This window comes from Scomber japonicus, chromosome 9 (assembly GCF_027409825.1).
Source record: "Scomber japonicus isolate fScoJap1 chromosome 9, fScoJap1.pri, whole genome shotgun sequence".
In the NCBI taxonomy this organism is placed as follows: domain Eukaryota; kingdom Metazoa; phylum Chordata; class Actinopteri; order Scombriformes; family Scombridae; genus Scomber; species Scomber japonicus.
In genome coordinates, this window is record NC_070586.1 from 25,061,223 (window position 1) to 25,076,350 (window position 15,128).

Below are 15,128 nucleotides of genomic sequence, written 5' to 3' on the forward strand. Positions count from 1 at the left end.
AGGGTTTTGTTTTTGGACATGTATTTCTTTTGTTGAAAAATAATTGCAATAAATATATATTTATTTAATGTAGTCATGGATGTAAGAAAAGTTTATTTACTTCTTAATTGACTTCAAATCTGATTTTGATTACATAAGAAACAATGTACAAGACAGAATACACCATCTTTTAATGTCCTTCAATAAAACATCTCAGATCTAAACAGGAATTATCACCAAATTTACATTAAGTAGTGATGGCTGTGAGTCAGAGACAAAGACAAAGTGCAACGATTTGACACCTCAGGATCATGCTGAACCAGGAGTCAGAAGAACTGAAGCTGCAGGCAGGTAAAGCTGAGCTTAAACCTTGAAGACTCCATCACTATTCCATTGGTTAACTTTCCTATTTGTTTCCTGTTTGGGTCTAAAACAGGCAGGGATTTGTATAAATCTTTGTGATGACTGTGGGACCAGGTGTCACTTTGTCAGTCTGGACAGACATCAGAGACAGGATGACATAACCCGTACCATGAGGTCATGCCTCTTGCTCTCCATGCATCCATCCTCCTTCATCAAGTAGTGCCATCCACTCTTGGACCCACCCAGTTTTGGGCGCATGGACTCTTGGCCCACACACCAGGCTGCCTGAGTCCCTGTCGGGCGTTACTGAGATGCTAGGAATAGACACTGGCGTATGTTCAATGCTGTCAGCTGGGCATTGACACGTGTGGCTCATGTCGGTGCGGCCGCAGCGCAATGCTCCGGACTGGCGTCACTGCACCGACAGCACATTTGGGTTGCCATGGAAACAGGAATGAGCACAGCTACCTCTGCCCTGACATCCTTTGGTTGTGTTTTTCTTTTTTTTGTTCGTGTGTTTCTCTGCCTCTTGTTTACATGACTTGAGATGCTCAGTAGGGAACTGGAGGTTGGAAATTCTATTCAGGGGAGATAATATTCATGAGCTGTTAAAGTCTGTGCCATTGTCATTTTCATCAGTCTAATGAAAGATACAGGAATACACCCATGAACTGATCCTGTGTGTATTTACAGGTTCTACAAGTTCCCTTTAAGTACTGTGCACATGTTTACGTGTGTCTCTCTGTTTTCCTCACTGGTGAGTCAGTAACCAAAGCAGGAGCTCCTTAAAGTCTTCCAAGTACATGGCGACTGTCACGTCTCTCTCCACCTCCGATTTTCTCTCATGGCAAGACTTCTCTCTTTTTTTTCACTCCCTCTGTCCACACAGGCATGTGGTATGGGAGTGACTGGACTTAATGGAGGGGTGTGTGGGTCACTGCATTTTTCACGGAGATCCGACAGCTTTCTCAGGACAAATGAGCAGATTGCAATGTTTGTACTTCTGCTCCATTTACCACTTTGTGTTTAATCACATATCATTTACTGTGTCCTGGTGGGCAGGCAGGAAGCCAGATGGGTGGGGGGGACAGGTACTAAGTTAACCAAACAAAACTAAAAAGGCAGTAGTTACTCTGCAGATACATCCTTTGCCTGGCGTTTCTTCACCTGAGAGTGTATGTGGCACAGGTCCCTGCTCCCAGAGTTTAATATTTGGCTGGTTAATATTAAACCCGTGATATTCTTCTTCCTTTTCCTCAGTCTTTCTCCTGTTCCTTCCAAGAATTGCCATCATGATAAAATCTATTTCTGGTAACATGTTCATCTTTTCCTCTCTGGGTGATCTAGTTAATCTAATAAAACTTGGATTATTTGCTGTAATAGACAGATGAAGCAAAGTAAAAAAGTTTAATACAACAGTCTATAGAGAGACTCACTCTTTTTTAGCCTTGCTCTCTCATACATCATTTGTGACAACTGATATGTGATACTATGACTCACACTTTTCAAAGGAGTCCTTTATGTCTCAGTTATAGAAGGACTAAGCTCATGTCCAGAGATTTCACAGAGACAAAAAAACCCCAGATCAGACAATCATTAAATCAGTGCCAGTCAGTTAAAGTTTAAACCACTAAGACACCACTTTTATCGGTCATCATCCATGCATGGTCATGACTACGTGAGTGCGTGCACTGGGCACGATATTTGCACAAGCATTAATAGTGAGTGACATAACAGCTGGGGAATGTGTTAGGTAATGTGGGTCAGTTGGGCACCAATCCAGCTCAGGTCAAATCTTTGTGTTTCACCTATTGACCTATGTTATCTGTGTTACATATTTATTTATTTTTGGATTCAATAAGGTAAAAAATATTGATACCAATAGAAATGTATAACAGAGCAAAAGTTAATAGTTTAATAAGTTAATAAGTTAATAAGTTAATAGGTTAATGCCTACTAGTCCAGTGTAAAAGACCACACCATGTGAATGTGTCACTGTTTGAGTAAGCATGCTGAGTTACCATACCCATGGCAATAAAAGGTTACACAAACAATGACGGAGTAAAGTATGGACTTGAGCTATGGCTTCCCTGACCATGATGAGAAAATAGTTACACTGTCTCTGTAGGGATTTTTTAAGAAGATAAACTTTGTTTCACCAATGTCCTTGTACATTCACAGAGCTTTGCAGAATACGCTGAAACAAACCCTGCCTTGATTAATGAACTCCTGACCCAACTACCCCCCACCACCACTGGCACACACACACACACACACACACACACACACACACACACACACACACACACATACACACACACACACACACACACACACACACACACACACACACACACACACACACACACATACTCCAGAGTTGAACTGAAGAGCCTCTGTTGACACACAGCAGGTGCGATATGAAACTGGCCTCTCTGTGGTGGGGCTGTTAGGGTAAAATCAACCAGTTCATATTTTTTTTCTTTACCTACAATAAAAATAACAGTAGACTTCAAATTTTTCATAGCACAGACATTTTTAAAAATGTTAAATGCACACACTTGGTTTCTTCCTTGCTGCACTAATAGTGTCTCTTGACACCGAAGTGATTTAAATGACTATTTCGTTCATATCTGTTTTCCACTGGTGCACCAGATATCCTCTGTGTGACGTCCCTGCAGTGTTAGTTTGCCTGGGCTTTCTCCATAGCTGCCAATTAGGAGTGGTGTGTGTGTGTGAAGGTGAATGCCAAGTTGGTCCACTCAGACTCTCTCTCTCTCTCTCTCTCTCTCTCTCTCTCTGCACATACAAAGGACAAAGAACACACATTTAAACATTTTTTATGGAGATGTTTATGTTTTTTGATTTCAGGTTATGTCCTGAGGTCACCCATTGATCTCTTTCATGTTAACACTATTAGCAGCCTCACTGATAGAGCACAATGATAAGGGTTGCCAGGATATTGCTGTTATTATTGCCATGTCTCCATTCAGAGACTCAATAACTCAGTCACCCACACACTAATGAGAGCGGTGCTTATTTTTGAGAAAAAAAGAGTCTGTGAATTAAAAGCTATCAAATTTTGTATCATTTCATGAAGCCAGAATTTGAGCTTAACCATCTTTAGGAGGCATTTATTATGTTCTGCTCCATTCTCCTGGGAACAGTAAATAATATAATTTAAAGAATGCCATTTTAGATTTGTGTCGTAATTCAATATTTCAATATTTAAAGATGAAATATCCTTTACTAGAAAAGGGTGTGACATGCTGAAACAAGATACCCCTAATAAATTAAAGATTTCTGATCATGGTGTTATAATTATTGATCAGAACTATAAACTTGAACTAAACACAAACCATATAAACACATGAAAGGTATGCACAAGCACTCACACACACACACACACACACACACATAAACACATAAACACACTGATTGAAATCTGACAATTCAAAGACTGCCTTTATTTGGAACATTGTCTGGAAAATAAATCCATCTTCATTTGAATGGTGCCATCTGCACATATGGCCATGTACACAAGTAGGCATGAAAACACACACACACACACACATTAACACACACTCCAACGTCAGCACATCAACGTCAGACAATCCAAACATTGCCCAGTGCTAGGCAACAATGCCATCCCAGTGCAGATGGCAGGGTCTGATCATGTTTATTTTACTCTAATCTAATGCACTTAAGTCTTATTGCCTACCCATGCCTTCTAAATGACTTTACTGGGAATATACAAGTGTGTGTGTGCACGTGCAGAGGTCAGTGCAGACCCACTAAGCGCTATTGTGTAATGGATAAAACATTTTCTATAATCTACAGTATAAATGATTTACTTTCCTTTTTTCAACATATTAAATTGTAACATAAAACAATTACTCCTGTGGTCAAGGATGGGGTCGTTCCCCCCTCTTTGATGCAATGCTGCCCTAAAGCATGCCACGCTGCCCTAAAGCATGCCACAGCTAGCATTCAGGACAGCAATACCATGCTACTGCATCTGCCTGTGCTGCTTTTTCCATGGTTTGCAGCTGCACAGTGTAAGTACAGCATTCTCCCATTCTTCTGCTCCTGACCACCTCGTTGTATTGTGACCCACCACATGCCAGGTACATGGCTAAAATCATTATCCGAGGTGTGGGTCCAGGAGCTGAAGCCTATACATGTGTTGCTCCTTCAAACAACTCTAGCCTCCTGCTTTATATGAAGCACAAAGGCTGGTGGCCTGTGGTCCTGCAGGGGTTGAGATGAATGTACAATCTAACTGGTGAGCATTTGATCAGTAAGTAGTCACCCTCAACCTCTGCTATCAGCTAGGTTTTTGCATTGGTTGACAGGGGTGCAGAAAGAGCCCTCAATATGGTAGTATGTCAAATTAATCAATGACTTTGGGATACAGTGAGTCAGTTAGTACTGTAAGTTGAGAAATTTCCCCAAAATCAGAGAAAGAGGCCCACATAGGCAGAAGGGTGTACTGTCCTGGCAAGACTCATGTGGGTGTGGCTTTCCATGATGCACAGAGGCTGTAGCTGCAGAGGTGGGTGGATTGGTTTGGCTTGTAGGTTTGGTTTTTGTTCATTGTTTTCATTGTTTTCTATTTCTTGTTTGCATAGAATTTATACTAACTTGTAATTACACTTTCTGTTTTTTTATGTCTGTGAATAACTATAAACTTGCTTTTGAAAAGTGCTCTATAAATAAAGGCTATTATTATAAACTACTTGATAGCAGTAAAATCCCACTACCTTGCCATCCACCTGAATGAATGCCACATCAGCTACTCCACATTCCAAATATCATAATCACTATGATGGAATCACAGATATTTACACACCCTTTGTGCCCTCTGCTAAACCTGTTCTACCAGCTGTCATGCCTGGGTGATATAATATTTCTGAGTATCGTGTTGCATGCTGTGTAACACAATGTCAGCCACGTTAAATAACTGAAGTCACTTTGAAAGGTACCTTTCTGGCACTCATGGTATCATCCGTAACTAGCCCAGATATTACAAAATGGCTGCAACAAATCTTGTTTCAGTTGCAGTAGTTCATCACAAAGCCTTAAAACTTTTGAATTTTTCAACAATCGTAGGTAGGTGCGAGAGTAATGATCGTTCCAGCAGATGAGGACTGATACATTCATCAGCCCATGTATCATTTGAAAATGTTCAATACCAATACCACTGCAACAAGCAAGTTTCATTACCAATACCAAAGAATACTTTCATCATTTGAAGAATAGAAAACCCGGTTTCTTTTACAGTACCAAAATAAACCAGCGTTCAATAGTGTGATTCAGTATCAGCAGTCAGTGCTCTTACAACAGAGTGTAAGCTTTTCAGTACTACAGAAAGATTTCAGTGTTCAAAAAGTATAACCTTATTTATTCATTTAACAAATAAAGTGTGGTTATTAGTGATGCATGTCTCTGTCTTATGAGCAGCAAACATTTACATGCAAGCTTAACTCCCATTATGCTATTTAGCGGGTCAGCCCACTACCCTGCTCACCATCCAAAACTAATATATGGTTGCATAATAAATGCTATCTGCAAATGTTATTTGACCTAGTTCTTGCTTCCACCTCTGTTTCTCTGTCTTATTTGCCTATCTGCACATCTGTCAGTCAGCAGTGGCAGTTTTTCAGATTTGTCAGTTATGTGCCCCCCCCCCCCCCCCCCCCCCCCCTTTTCCCACTTCAGTGTGTTTAAAATGGAATATCTATTTATACAGCATGTCTGCGGGAGCTGGTTTCCTGCTTGTTTCGTCACAGAGCTGGCCTGTCTGTGGCAGCAGGCTGGAGGGGCTTTAGGCTTTTCATCCCCCCTGGTGAGGCTCTATCCCAGCAGGCTTAGCGACACAGGCCCAGGCAGCTGCCACAAGGTTGAATGGGCATAAGATAAATTGCTCTTTCTCCACCAGAAATAATGAAGAAAACACACAAACATACAGCCTAAAAGATTTTCACTCTTTGATACTCATCCACATACAGAAAACTTTGACAAAAGTCTTAATGATTCAACAGTGGAATGAAATGACAGTGCTGCCATCATGAGGGAATTATTCAAGTCAGTTTTGTTCTCTGAAATGTGATAAAAGTGACACGTCAGAACATTGAGGGACTTTTTATTCAAGGTCTTGAAGAATCAATATTTGTTGGTCACTCTTTTTAATAAAAGACTTGTAAGTGGGAATATAAGTAGGATACCATTGTTACATACACACAGTACACATAGATTAATATTAATATCTGAAAGCAGTTCATGTTGGGTTCTGATTTCGCTACATTGTGTGCTCAGCTGTGTAACACCTAAGAGCTGACTATTGACAAGTATTGCAGCTCTACACAGCATGAGTGGCCCCGGGGCTGTATATGGGACTCGAGCATCGCACAATACTATTGACTGGGTTAATAAGGACTAAATGACTGCTGTTTGTCCACATGTTTTTCTTAGAAAAGTTATGTTCTATTCCCATTTTCTACTCTCAACCCCCCATTTAAAAAGCTCTTTGGCTCAGCTTCAAACATTGTCTGTCCATTCAACCCTTTGCTTATTTCACGTATCACTTTTGACCAACCTTTCCCTCCCTCTGTACTGTTCCAGTTACTTATGTAATCTCAGTGTCCGTGTCATTGGGGACCTGATATTGACAGCTTAGTCCTCCACTGTCCCTCTCCAAGCCAGTGCAGTTACCTACCCCACCCCAGAGTTGGGAAGCATGACACAACATGACATACTGAAAATTATTGATTTCATAAGGGCAGTGTGTGTGTGTTTGTGTGTGTGTATGTGTGTAGTTGTGCCAATGTAGCTTGTTTATGATGTACATTTGACCCAGCCCTCTGCATTAACATGACAGTCAGATGATACCTAGCAAAGTTAAGTTACATAATGTGTGTGCGTTCAAAACAGTCTTGTCAGGTGATGTTATGTGACCAGTGTTGACTGCAAACGAGAGAAGACAGGAACTGCTTAGCCCTAAACTGACAAACAGCACACAGTCCCTCACTGACCTGGTTCTTCTTATCTTGTCAAGATAAGGTGGGGGGATTACATGACACCTGGTTGCCTAACGTAAACTAAGAAAAACTCATGTGACCTGTGATAAACAAGACCACATTTTCTATATTTAGTGTTGCATTGGCAAGATTTGATTTCAGTAAATGCATTAACAGCTTGCTTGTCTCAACAGATCCTAGAAAACAACATATCTGCTGTACTTTGCAATGTTTAATCTTGTGCTGACTTAACAGTAGTGAGTAGGTTCCACTTGTTTTGAATAAAGCCCTCTTTAGAAGGACCTTGTTTTTTTATTACTAGCCTGAAATACTGTGTTTACCAAGTGGAAATGCCTGTTAACTATAAAAATGAAGTGTAACCACAAAGCAATGGTAATCAATATGATAGACATCAGACACACTTGGGATAAAAGCAAACTTGCCTAAAATATAAATGCCTTGGACTGTAAAAGAAAATTATGGTTACAAAAATCAATATGTCAATATATAAGTATAGATTCAAGTCTGTCACATGTGACAGGACAATAAGGAGGAGAAGGAGATGATGCATAGGAGGTCATCTAAGAAACTAGTGAATATGAAAAAAGGAAAATGTCTACCACCTCCGTCTGCAATATGCCCGTGTTTACTAGCTGGCCTGTGTGCAGTGGCCTGAACACATTATTCAATCACAATGTGGACCTTCTGGAATAGTTCATCTGCAATTCATAACCTTTTAGGCAACTCCACCCTACCCTCTAGTGAATTGTGTTCGTACTACATTTATTTCCCCACTCAAAAATAATTAGCTCATGGCTCCATCTATTGGTGCATCTATGAAGTGCAAAAAGGTTACCTGGTATTTTCTGTTACAAACAAATGCCATGCCAGAAAGAATAATAGAATATTTTATTACTTTTTAAAGCTACATTCACATACATATAAACATCTGTACTTCAAATACTTATAAAACAATTTAACACATTACTTTCACATTGTTATGTTTTATGCTAACCTGCCTCTAACCCTTGTATAGAGACAGAAATGCCACGGAAGGAAATGCTCTTCCCATAAGGGATGATGTAAAATACATTTTATCATTAAATAATCTCAGCCTGAACCTAACCTGACCACTCTTGACTCACTGCATCACATGATCTTTTCAGAAACACCCCAATAATATCAACTTTATATTCAGACAGTCAGCCTTAATGAAAGTAATGACCTACGACTGGGTGTAGCGGATAATCTCACCCAGGTCATAGCCTGTCACTGCAAAGGCATAACCATCACCGTCACAGAACTTGGCGCCACAGATTTGTGTGTCTGTCACACACTCATTGTGCAAATGGGCAACCTATGAGAAAGTGAGAAAAACAAAACTCAGTCAAAGCCTCACTGAGAGAAAGAGAAGAATTATGTGACATACAGTACATTATGTTGAACCTGGGGGATACCAACAAAAAATGTGTCTTGATTATGGACCAGTTACCTCCACATTGTTGGTCTCTGGGGTTACAGTCAGGTGCCACACCCTGACTATAGAGTCCTCAGCAGCCGACAGTAGCTAAAAGATACAAGCAGAGGGTCACAAAAAATGTACACACTGATATGAGAAATGCCTTAAACAATCAGTAATGATTAATAATCATTGAGAGCTACTTGGACATGCTACGAGATCACCGACAACGGCAATATAAGCTCCAACAATATAAACTGCCGTATGGTTTATGTTACTCACCAGTCCAGAGAAAGGTGCAATGTCCAGCGAGTAGATCCAGCGGGCGTGGGCGTTAACCTCAGCATGCAGAATTCCCGTCACTGCCTCATAAAGACGGATCTGACCTGTTCCGTAACCTGCCACCACCGTACCTTTCCACAGCTTGACAGATGAGCAGCTCATACTGAGAGGAGTAAAGAAAATAGAGGATTATTGCAATAAGGAAATAAAGAAATGGCGAGAGAGTAAAATGGACATTAAATTAGAGCGAGGAGGGGAAATGAAGAGGAAACAAAAAACATACAAAGAACATAAGTTAAGAAAAGAAAAGTACAAAGATGTATGAAAAAGGGAGAGAAATACAGAGGAAAATAAGAGTAAGAAAGAAATGTATATTCATTGTACTGCGTTTTCATATCTGTGTTATACAATCTAGAACAAAAAAAAATACTAAACTATTATAAAATGAATAGGTATTAACATCTTACTCAAAGCCAGGGATCTTGTTAAGCAGCTGAAAATCTTCCCCTGACTTCCACACACACAGGCTGCCACTATCATCTGCACTGACCAGATCAGCTATGCACTCCTGAGGGAAGGGAGACAGCAACAGAGCGGAAACAATTATGTCATTCATAGAACAATTGTAATTCCTTGAAGCGCTTTATAAAGTAGTCATTTATTTAAGTAAATTATAGAAGTATGTTATTAAGAAAAAAGTAAATCATAGAAAAAGTTAAAGCTATCCAATATCAACAAAGATTCAGACAGTCAGACAAAAGTCAAACAATGCACAAATTGCACAAATATACACACACAGACATACACACACACACACACACACACACACACACACACACACACACACACACACACACACACACACACACACACACACACACACACACGTGTCATACCTGGCTGCCAGAACATTCTGAGGCCATGTCAGTGATAGAGTCTTTGTGCTCCTCCAGGACCTCAGACAGGGTGATATTACTGCCTTTACTGGGAACATCAAATACTAGAATTGCACCAGATGACACACCTAGAGTGAGAGAAAGAGACAAGTAGAATTTTGCTATGAATTTCTAAATCCTCTGATCACCTAACCAGACTGTATTTCACTCAGTACTTACCCACACATATATAATTCTCCCACACTGCTGATATCCCTCGAGCAAACACGGCTTGAGCTGCAATATAAGTAAGTTCAGTGAGTGCATTACCTTTGGTATAAAAGTCTGGATGAATACACACACACACACACAAATAAAAAGCATGCAATATTTATGAGAGAACTATATTGTGAATAAAAAGAGGGGGAAATAATTCATAGATGTGATAAATACAAATAGGGAAGTATTTTATTTTATTTTAATGATCAGGTCCTGCCACTGATGCTTTTAATTATGTTTCTGTTATAATAATAGATCAACTGCACTGACACATCATGACATCATTTATTGTATTGTATCACACAGACTAATATCTTGATGTATTGCATCAAGGAACAATTCATCTAATCATTTCATTTGAAACATATGTCACAAATCTATAGTTTATAGATTAATCTTACCTGTAGGTGTTTCCGGAGTATCCAGTGCATGCCAGTACACCATGATGGAGCCATCAGATTCATACATCTTGAAAAAATAGATTCAAGTTAGAGGCATGTTCAGCTTTTTATGTTAACATTCAAAATAAATTACTCAACAACATGCTAGACCTTTGCACCACATTAATACATAACCACAGTAGTGGATACAAGTAGCACAATTAGCTGTGCCTTAGACAGCAGAGACAACTCACCTGGATGCCTTTCTGAGAGGTCACCACCAGCAGATCACGAGAGGGCAGACCACAAAACGCAGCCTATTACAAGAAAATATACAATTACTTTATTCCTATGATGCAACCAAATGCATATGCAGTATGTCAGAGGAAACAAAACCAAGTGAAAAATGTAGTTCACACATATTCTAATAAACTTGCTTATCTGTATCTGAGACGGTTATGGATTTTATTTATTTTTTTATAATTGTTTTAGCTGTGTAGCCCAGCATATGGAAAGAAAATAATTATGACTATGTATTTCAAGAGTGTTTGTCTGTGGACACATCTATGGATGACAGACATCTGCAAACACATAGTAAATATTGTGTTGAGTTTAGGTTCACTTTACAGTCGCCCACCACTGAAATATATGTTTTTCTTGTTCCTTCAGTTGAATGTTTGCACTTCACTGTGAAGAATGATTTATGTGGAAATTGTGGCCAACAGTTAAACTTTTGAATTGAAAAATATGTGCACATGTATAGCTTCTAATGAGGGAGAAGGAGAAGGTGTTATTTTATGGATTTTAACTAGACCATTAAACACATTTGTGGAAAATAAACATATAAAGTTATGTATTTTATCCCCATTTTTAAGGGGAAGGGGATCTTTAACTTGTTAAATTACCTTCTCTCCCCTAAAACTGGGAGACTATGTTACAATTGTTATCTACTATAAACACACTTTAATCTCATAGATGAGTTGTTTTATTTCTAATCAATTTCGTTGGAATTCAGAGCCAGCACAGGAAAAGTTTAAGTGTATGACATAAGTTTGTTTTTGGTCTTGATTGAGACCCCTTGGTAGTTCTTAAAGGACGACAATTATATCCTAAACCATCACTCTGGACATTAAAACACAATGCAGGACTGTGGCCTGACCTGCATGATGAGCGATGTGCTCGTGGCGACATTTGGCTCCTTGGACTGCAGCTGACGGTGGGAGTAGTTAAGGCCGTCCCAAGACGCGCTGACCATGTTGACCACATTGGCATGGACCACCGTGAAGTAAGTGAGGCGTCGCGGGGCAATGCGCAACACGCCGAGGTTGTTGTAGAGCGCAGAAGCGCTGTTTTTGATCTGGATGCTCTTTTCTTTGTGATACATGGAGCAGCCTTCTCTGAACAACAGTGCACTTTGTTAGAATGGCAGTGTGCGATCTGATGTCACGTAAGAGAGTCTGGTTAAGTTAAATTAGCAATGTCATTAAAACACACACTGCTCTGCTGTATGAAATGACAGTACTTAATGCTAGCTGCAAGCTAGTTAGCAAGAAGCAAACTGCGACTACGTAGCTAAATAAAGAGAGGACAAAGTTACGGTCTGTGACAAAGGGCACATATATTTGCTTCGATTACATAGCAGTTGGTTCTGCCTCCATTAGCACTGTTGTGATCGATCCCTACGAATACACTTCACTTAACAAAGAACTTCTCTATCTATCGTTAGCAACAGGATTACCTCGGCGTCCTCCGCAGCCATAGAGACAACGCCACCCTTACGTACTACGTCGTTCTTGCGTGCTCGGTTGCTAAGCAACCGTAGGACACACGAAGCAGAGGATGCAAAGAAGCGATTGTAAGGTAATGTATGTTTTCTATAGCTAGACTTGTGTTAATAACGTTAACTAACACCAGGGATTATTCCTAAACTATTTCTATCACTACTATTAGAGTTAACAAATTATGTTTCCTGGTTTTGCAAACGCTATGACTTAATTGCACTAGATTATTTGGTTATGAAGTTTTGAGTTTTGGTCCCAACCGTTGTCCCTTGTTTACACTTGCATTCCGTGCTGCCCAATAACTACACGATGAGATTACTCATTATGTTGATCCAAATCTTTATCTTATCTGTTTAAATACTGTGAATAATTACCATCAGACAAAGAATGTTGTGTCCAAACTAAAGTCTTGTCATGATTAAAAACATTGTCATGTTTGAACACAGCCACCAGAGTGTGCTAATATTTAATGAATGACATTTTCATACCACTACATAACACCAGGGACTAATATAAGTCCTTTTGAAAGTCTTTTTTTCCCCAAGTAAATAGATGAAACTCTACAGCACCATTAACATATTTTTTAATTCTGTCTTCCATTTTTCTTTTGTTTGTGTTTCATATTTGACCCCAGCCTATTAGCCAAGATGCCCCGCTCTGCAGCCAAGTCCCAAGCTGACAAAGGTAGAAGGTCGTCTGTCCAAGCGATCACACCTCGAACCCAGGACCTGGAAGTGGAAGACATTATCCCTGGTCGCTTGACTCAGGTCCAATGGACGGACATGTTGATCCAGGAGGATGCAGAGGATACAGTGGGGGAGATCATGGAGGAACTGTTGAGTCAGGTCATGGAAGGCTGCTTCGATGCGTACACTAAAAGACAGGTAAAACTGGTGGCAAATAATATTTAGATTTTTATTTCACCTCAATGTAGATAGCATCATACTGATTTACATTAGTGGAGAGAACAACAAAATAAATATCATGCTCTATTTTCATTTGTTTCTACCACACATGTGCAATATTTATGATGTTGCCTGTCTGTGCCTTCAAGCTAGCCCCTTTCTCCACATCCTGGGCCAAAAGTTACCTCATACAGATTCTGGAGCAGCAATTTCTGTGCCGAGATGAAGGAGAGGGAGCTCAGGAAGCATCTAAAACAGAAGACTCAGAGCCTATGCCAGCAACTCCAGATGTCTGGGCTCAAGGATGTTTTCCTGTTGTACATCCTACCCCTTCATCTAAACCCACCTCACGACAGGTATTTTTGATATCTCTGCTACAAGTGTCTTCTACACATTTCAATTACTGATATCTTCAGTATATCTTTATCTCTATATCAATTTTTAACAGGAGACTGAAATTGGCGAGGCCCCAGGACAAAAAGAGCCAACAACCGAACCACAATGTAATATTATGGCCCAAACAAACAGCTCTCCAAACCAATCTGAGAAGGAAATAATCCCCAGCAAGCCTGTTAATGACAGGAGATACAGAGTGCTTAGCCCTCGCTCCCCACCACAAATAAATCAAAAGAAAAAACAGCAAGATCATTTACTTCCCAGGCTTGTTGCAAGCAAATTTCTGCCATCCCTGTCCAGTCCATCAGAAAAAAAGGACACGGAGGAAGAGGGTGGAAGGAGATCACAGTCCACTTATAACCAAACAACTGGATCTTTACATCGGTATAAGGACTGTCAATTCATACCAAAGCTTGATCATTCCTGTCTGCCTCGTCACTGCATCATTCCTCAGTATGAGATCTTAGATAACAACAACACAAAACTCAACTCCAAGAAACCACATGGACTATCGAAACTAGAACCAAGATATGACAAGCAGCAAACTAAGTGGACAGTAACCTCGTCAAAGCCATTAACTGGCTATGAGGGTCAGCCAGCAAAGAGCAGAAATGAGGCCGATGGCTTGCTGAGGAAGTCATTTCCCTCTAGACATAGAAGAGAAATGATGATGTCCTCTGGGCTTAGGCTGGACACCATGGATTTGGCCAAGGGTGTCTCTCTCCTGGATCCTCGGGCTGCTGAAATTAACCCACTCAAATTTAAACCTCGGGCCCCGTCTACCAAGCTGAGGCCGATACGGAGTGATGGCTCTTTGCCGCTGTTCTCTGTGGATCAGTTTACCACGGGTCCACCACCGCAGGTCACCCCATTGTTTCAGTCCTAGAACTATTGTTATAAAACATTTCATGGTAGCTGTATCAGCAGAGCAGAATGAGCAAAATGTTGATGAAAAAATATGCTTCAGGTACACAGTGAGGCCACATCTACATATATTGTGTTCGCTGAAGGCTATGTTATAAAAAATGATGATACATGTTTGGACTGTGACTTTGATTGTGACATTTTACACTCCATGCATTTAAAAGCTGATAAACTGTGGAACAATACACTGTCACTGGTTTTCTGTCTTCATGTCTATCTATAGAAAATACAAGAAGCAAAATATGACAAAGGTAGAGATAGAAGTGTTTCTTATATACTTAGAAGCAGAGAAATATATATATCTTAAGACTAGGGACTCTTAAGGTTTTTCCATCCATGTCATAGACGTCAACCCTTACTGTGAGATTTAAACATGGTTTTATCACTCTCTAAATAGAAACTGTTCAAATCAATTAGGCCTACTCAATCATAAATCAGCAATTAATAATATGAATTAGTCGTACTGAGTATGTGTATTCATTTGTA

The 15,128-nt window shown here is 40.0% G+C and overlaps 2 protein-coding genes across 3 annotated transcripts; one reads left to right on the plus strand and one right to left on the minus strand.

Annotated features, from left to right (window-relative positions):
- Window positions 1–8,285: 8,285 nt before the first annotated feature.
- wdr54 (WD repeat domain 54) lies at window positions 8,286–12,020 on the minus strand. Of its 2 annotated transcripts, none has more exons than XM_053325646.1 (9): window positions 11,796–12,020; window positions 10,891–10,953; window positions 10,658–10,724; window positions 10,218–10,274; window positions 9,999–10,126; window positions 9,570–9,670; window positions 9,103–9,265; window positions 8,854–8,928; window positions 8,286–8,718 (listed from the first exon to the last, which is right to left on the minus strand). In XM_053325646.1, the coding sequence occupies exons 1-9, from the start codon at window positions 12,018–12,020 to the stop codon at window positions 8,587–8,589; spliced, it is 1,011 nt and encodes a 336-aa protein (XP_053181621.1). In that variant the 3' UTR covers window positions 8,286–8,586. The 2 variants fall into 2 exon arrangements, with proteins under 2 accessions (XP_053181621.1, XP_053181620.1); XM_053325645.1 differs by having other exon boundaries at window positions 10,218–10,307.
- Window positions 12,021–13,064: 1,044 nt separating this feature from the next.
- On the plus strand, window positions 13,065–14,604 carry LOC128364941 (uncharacterized). Its single transcript, XM_053325557.1, has 3 exons — window positions 13,065–13,301; window positions 13,472–13,678; window positions 13,771–14,604. The coding sequence occupies exons 1-3, from the start codon at window positions 13,065–13,067 to the stop codon at window positions 14,602–14,604; spliced, it is 1,278 nt and encodes a 425-aa protein (XP_053181532.1).
- The last annotated feature ends 524 nt before the right edge of the window (window positions 14,605–15,128 follow it).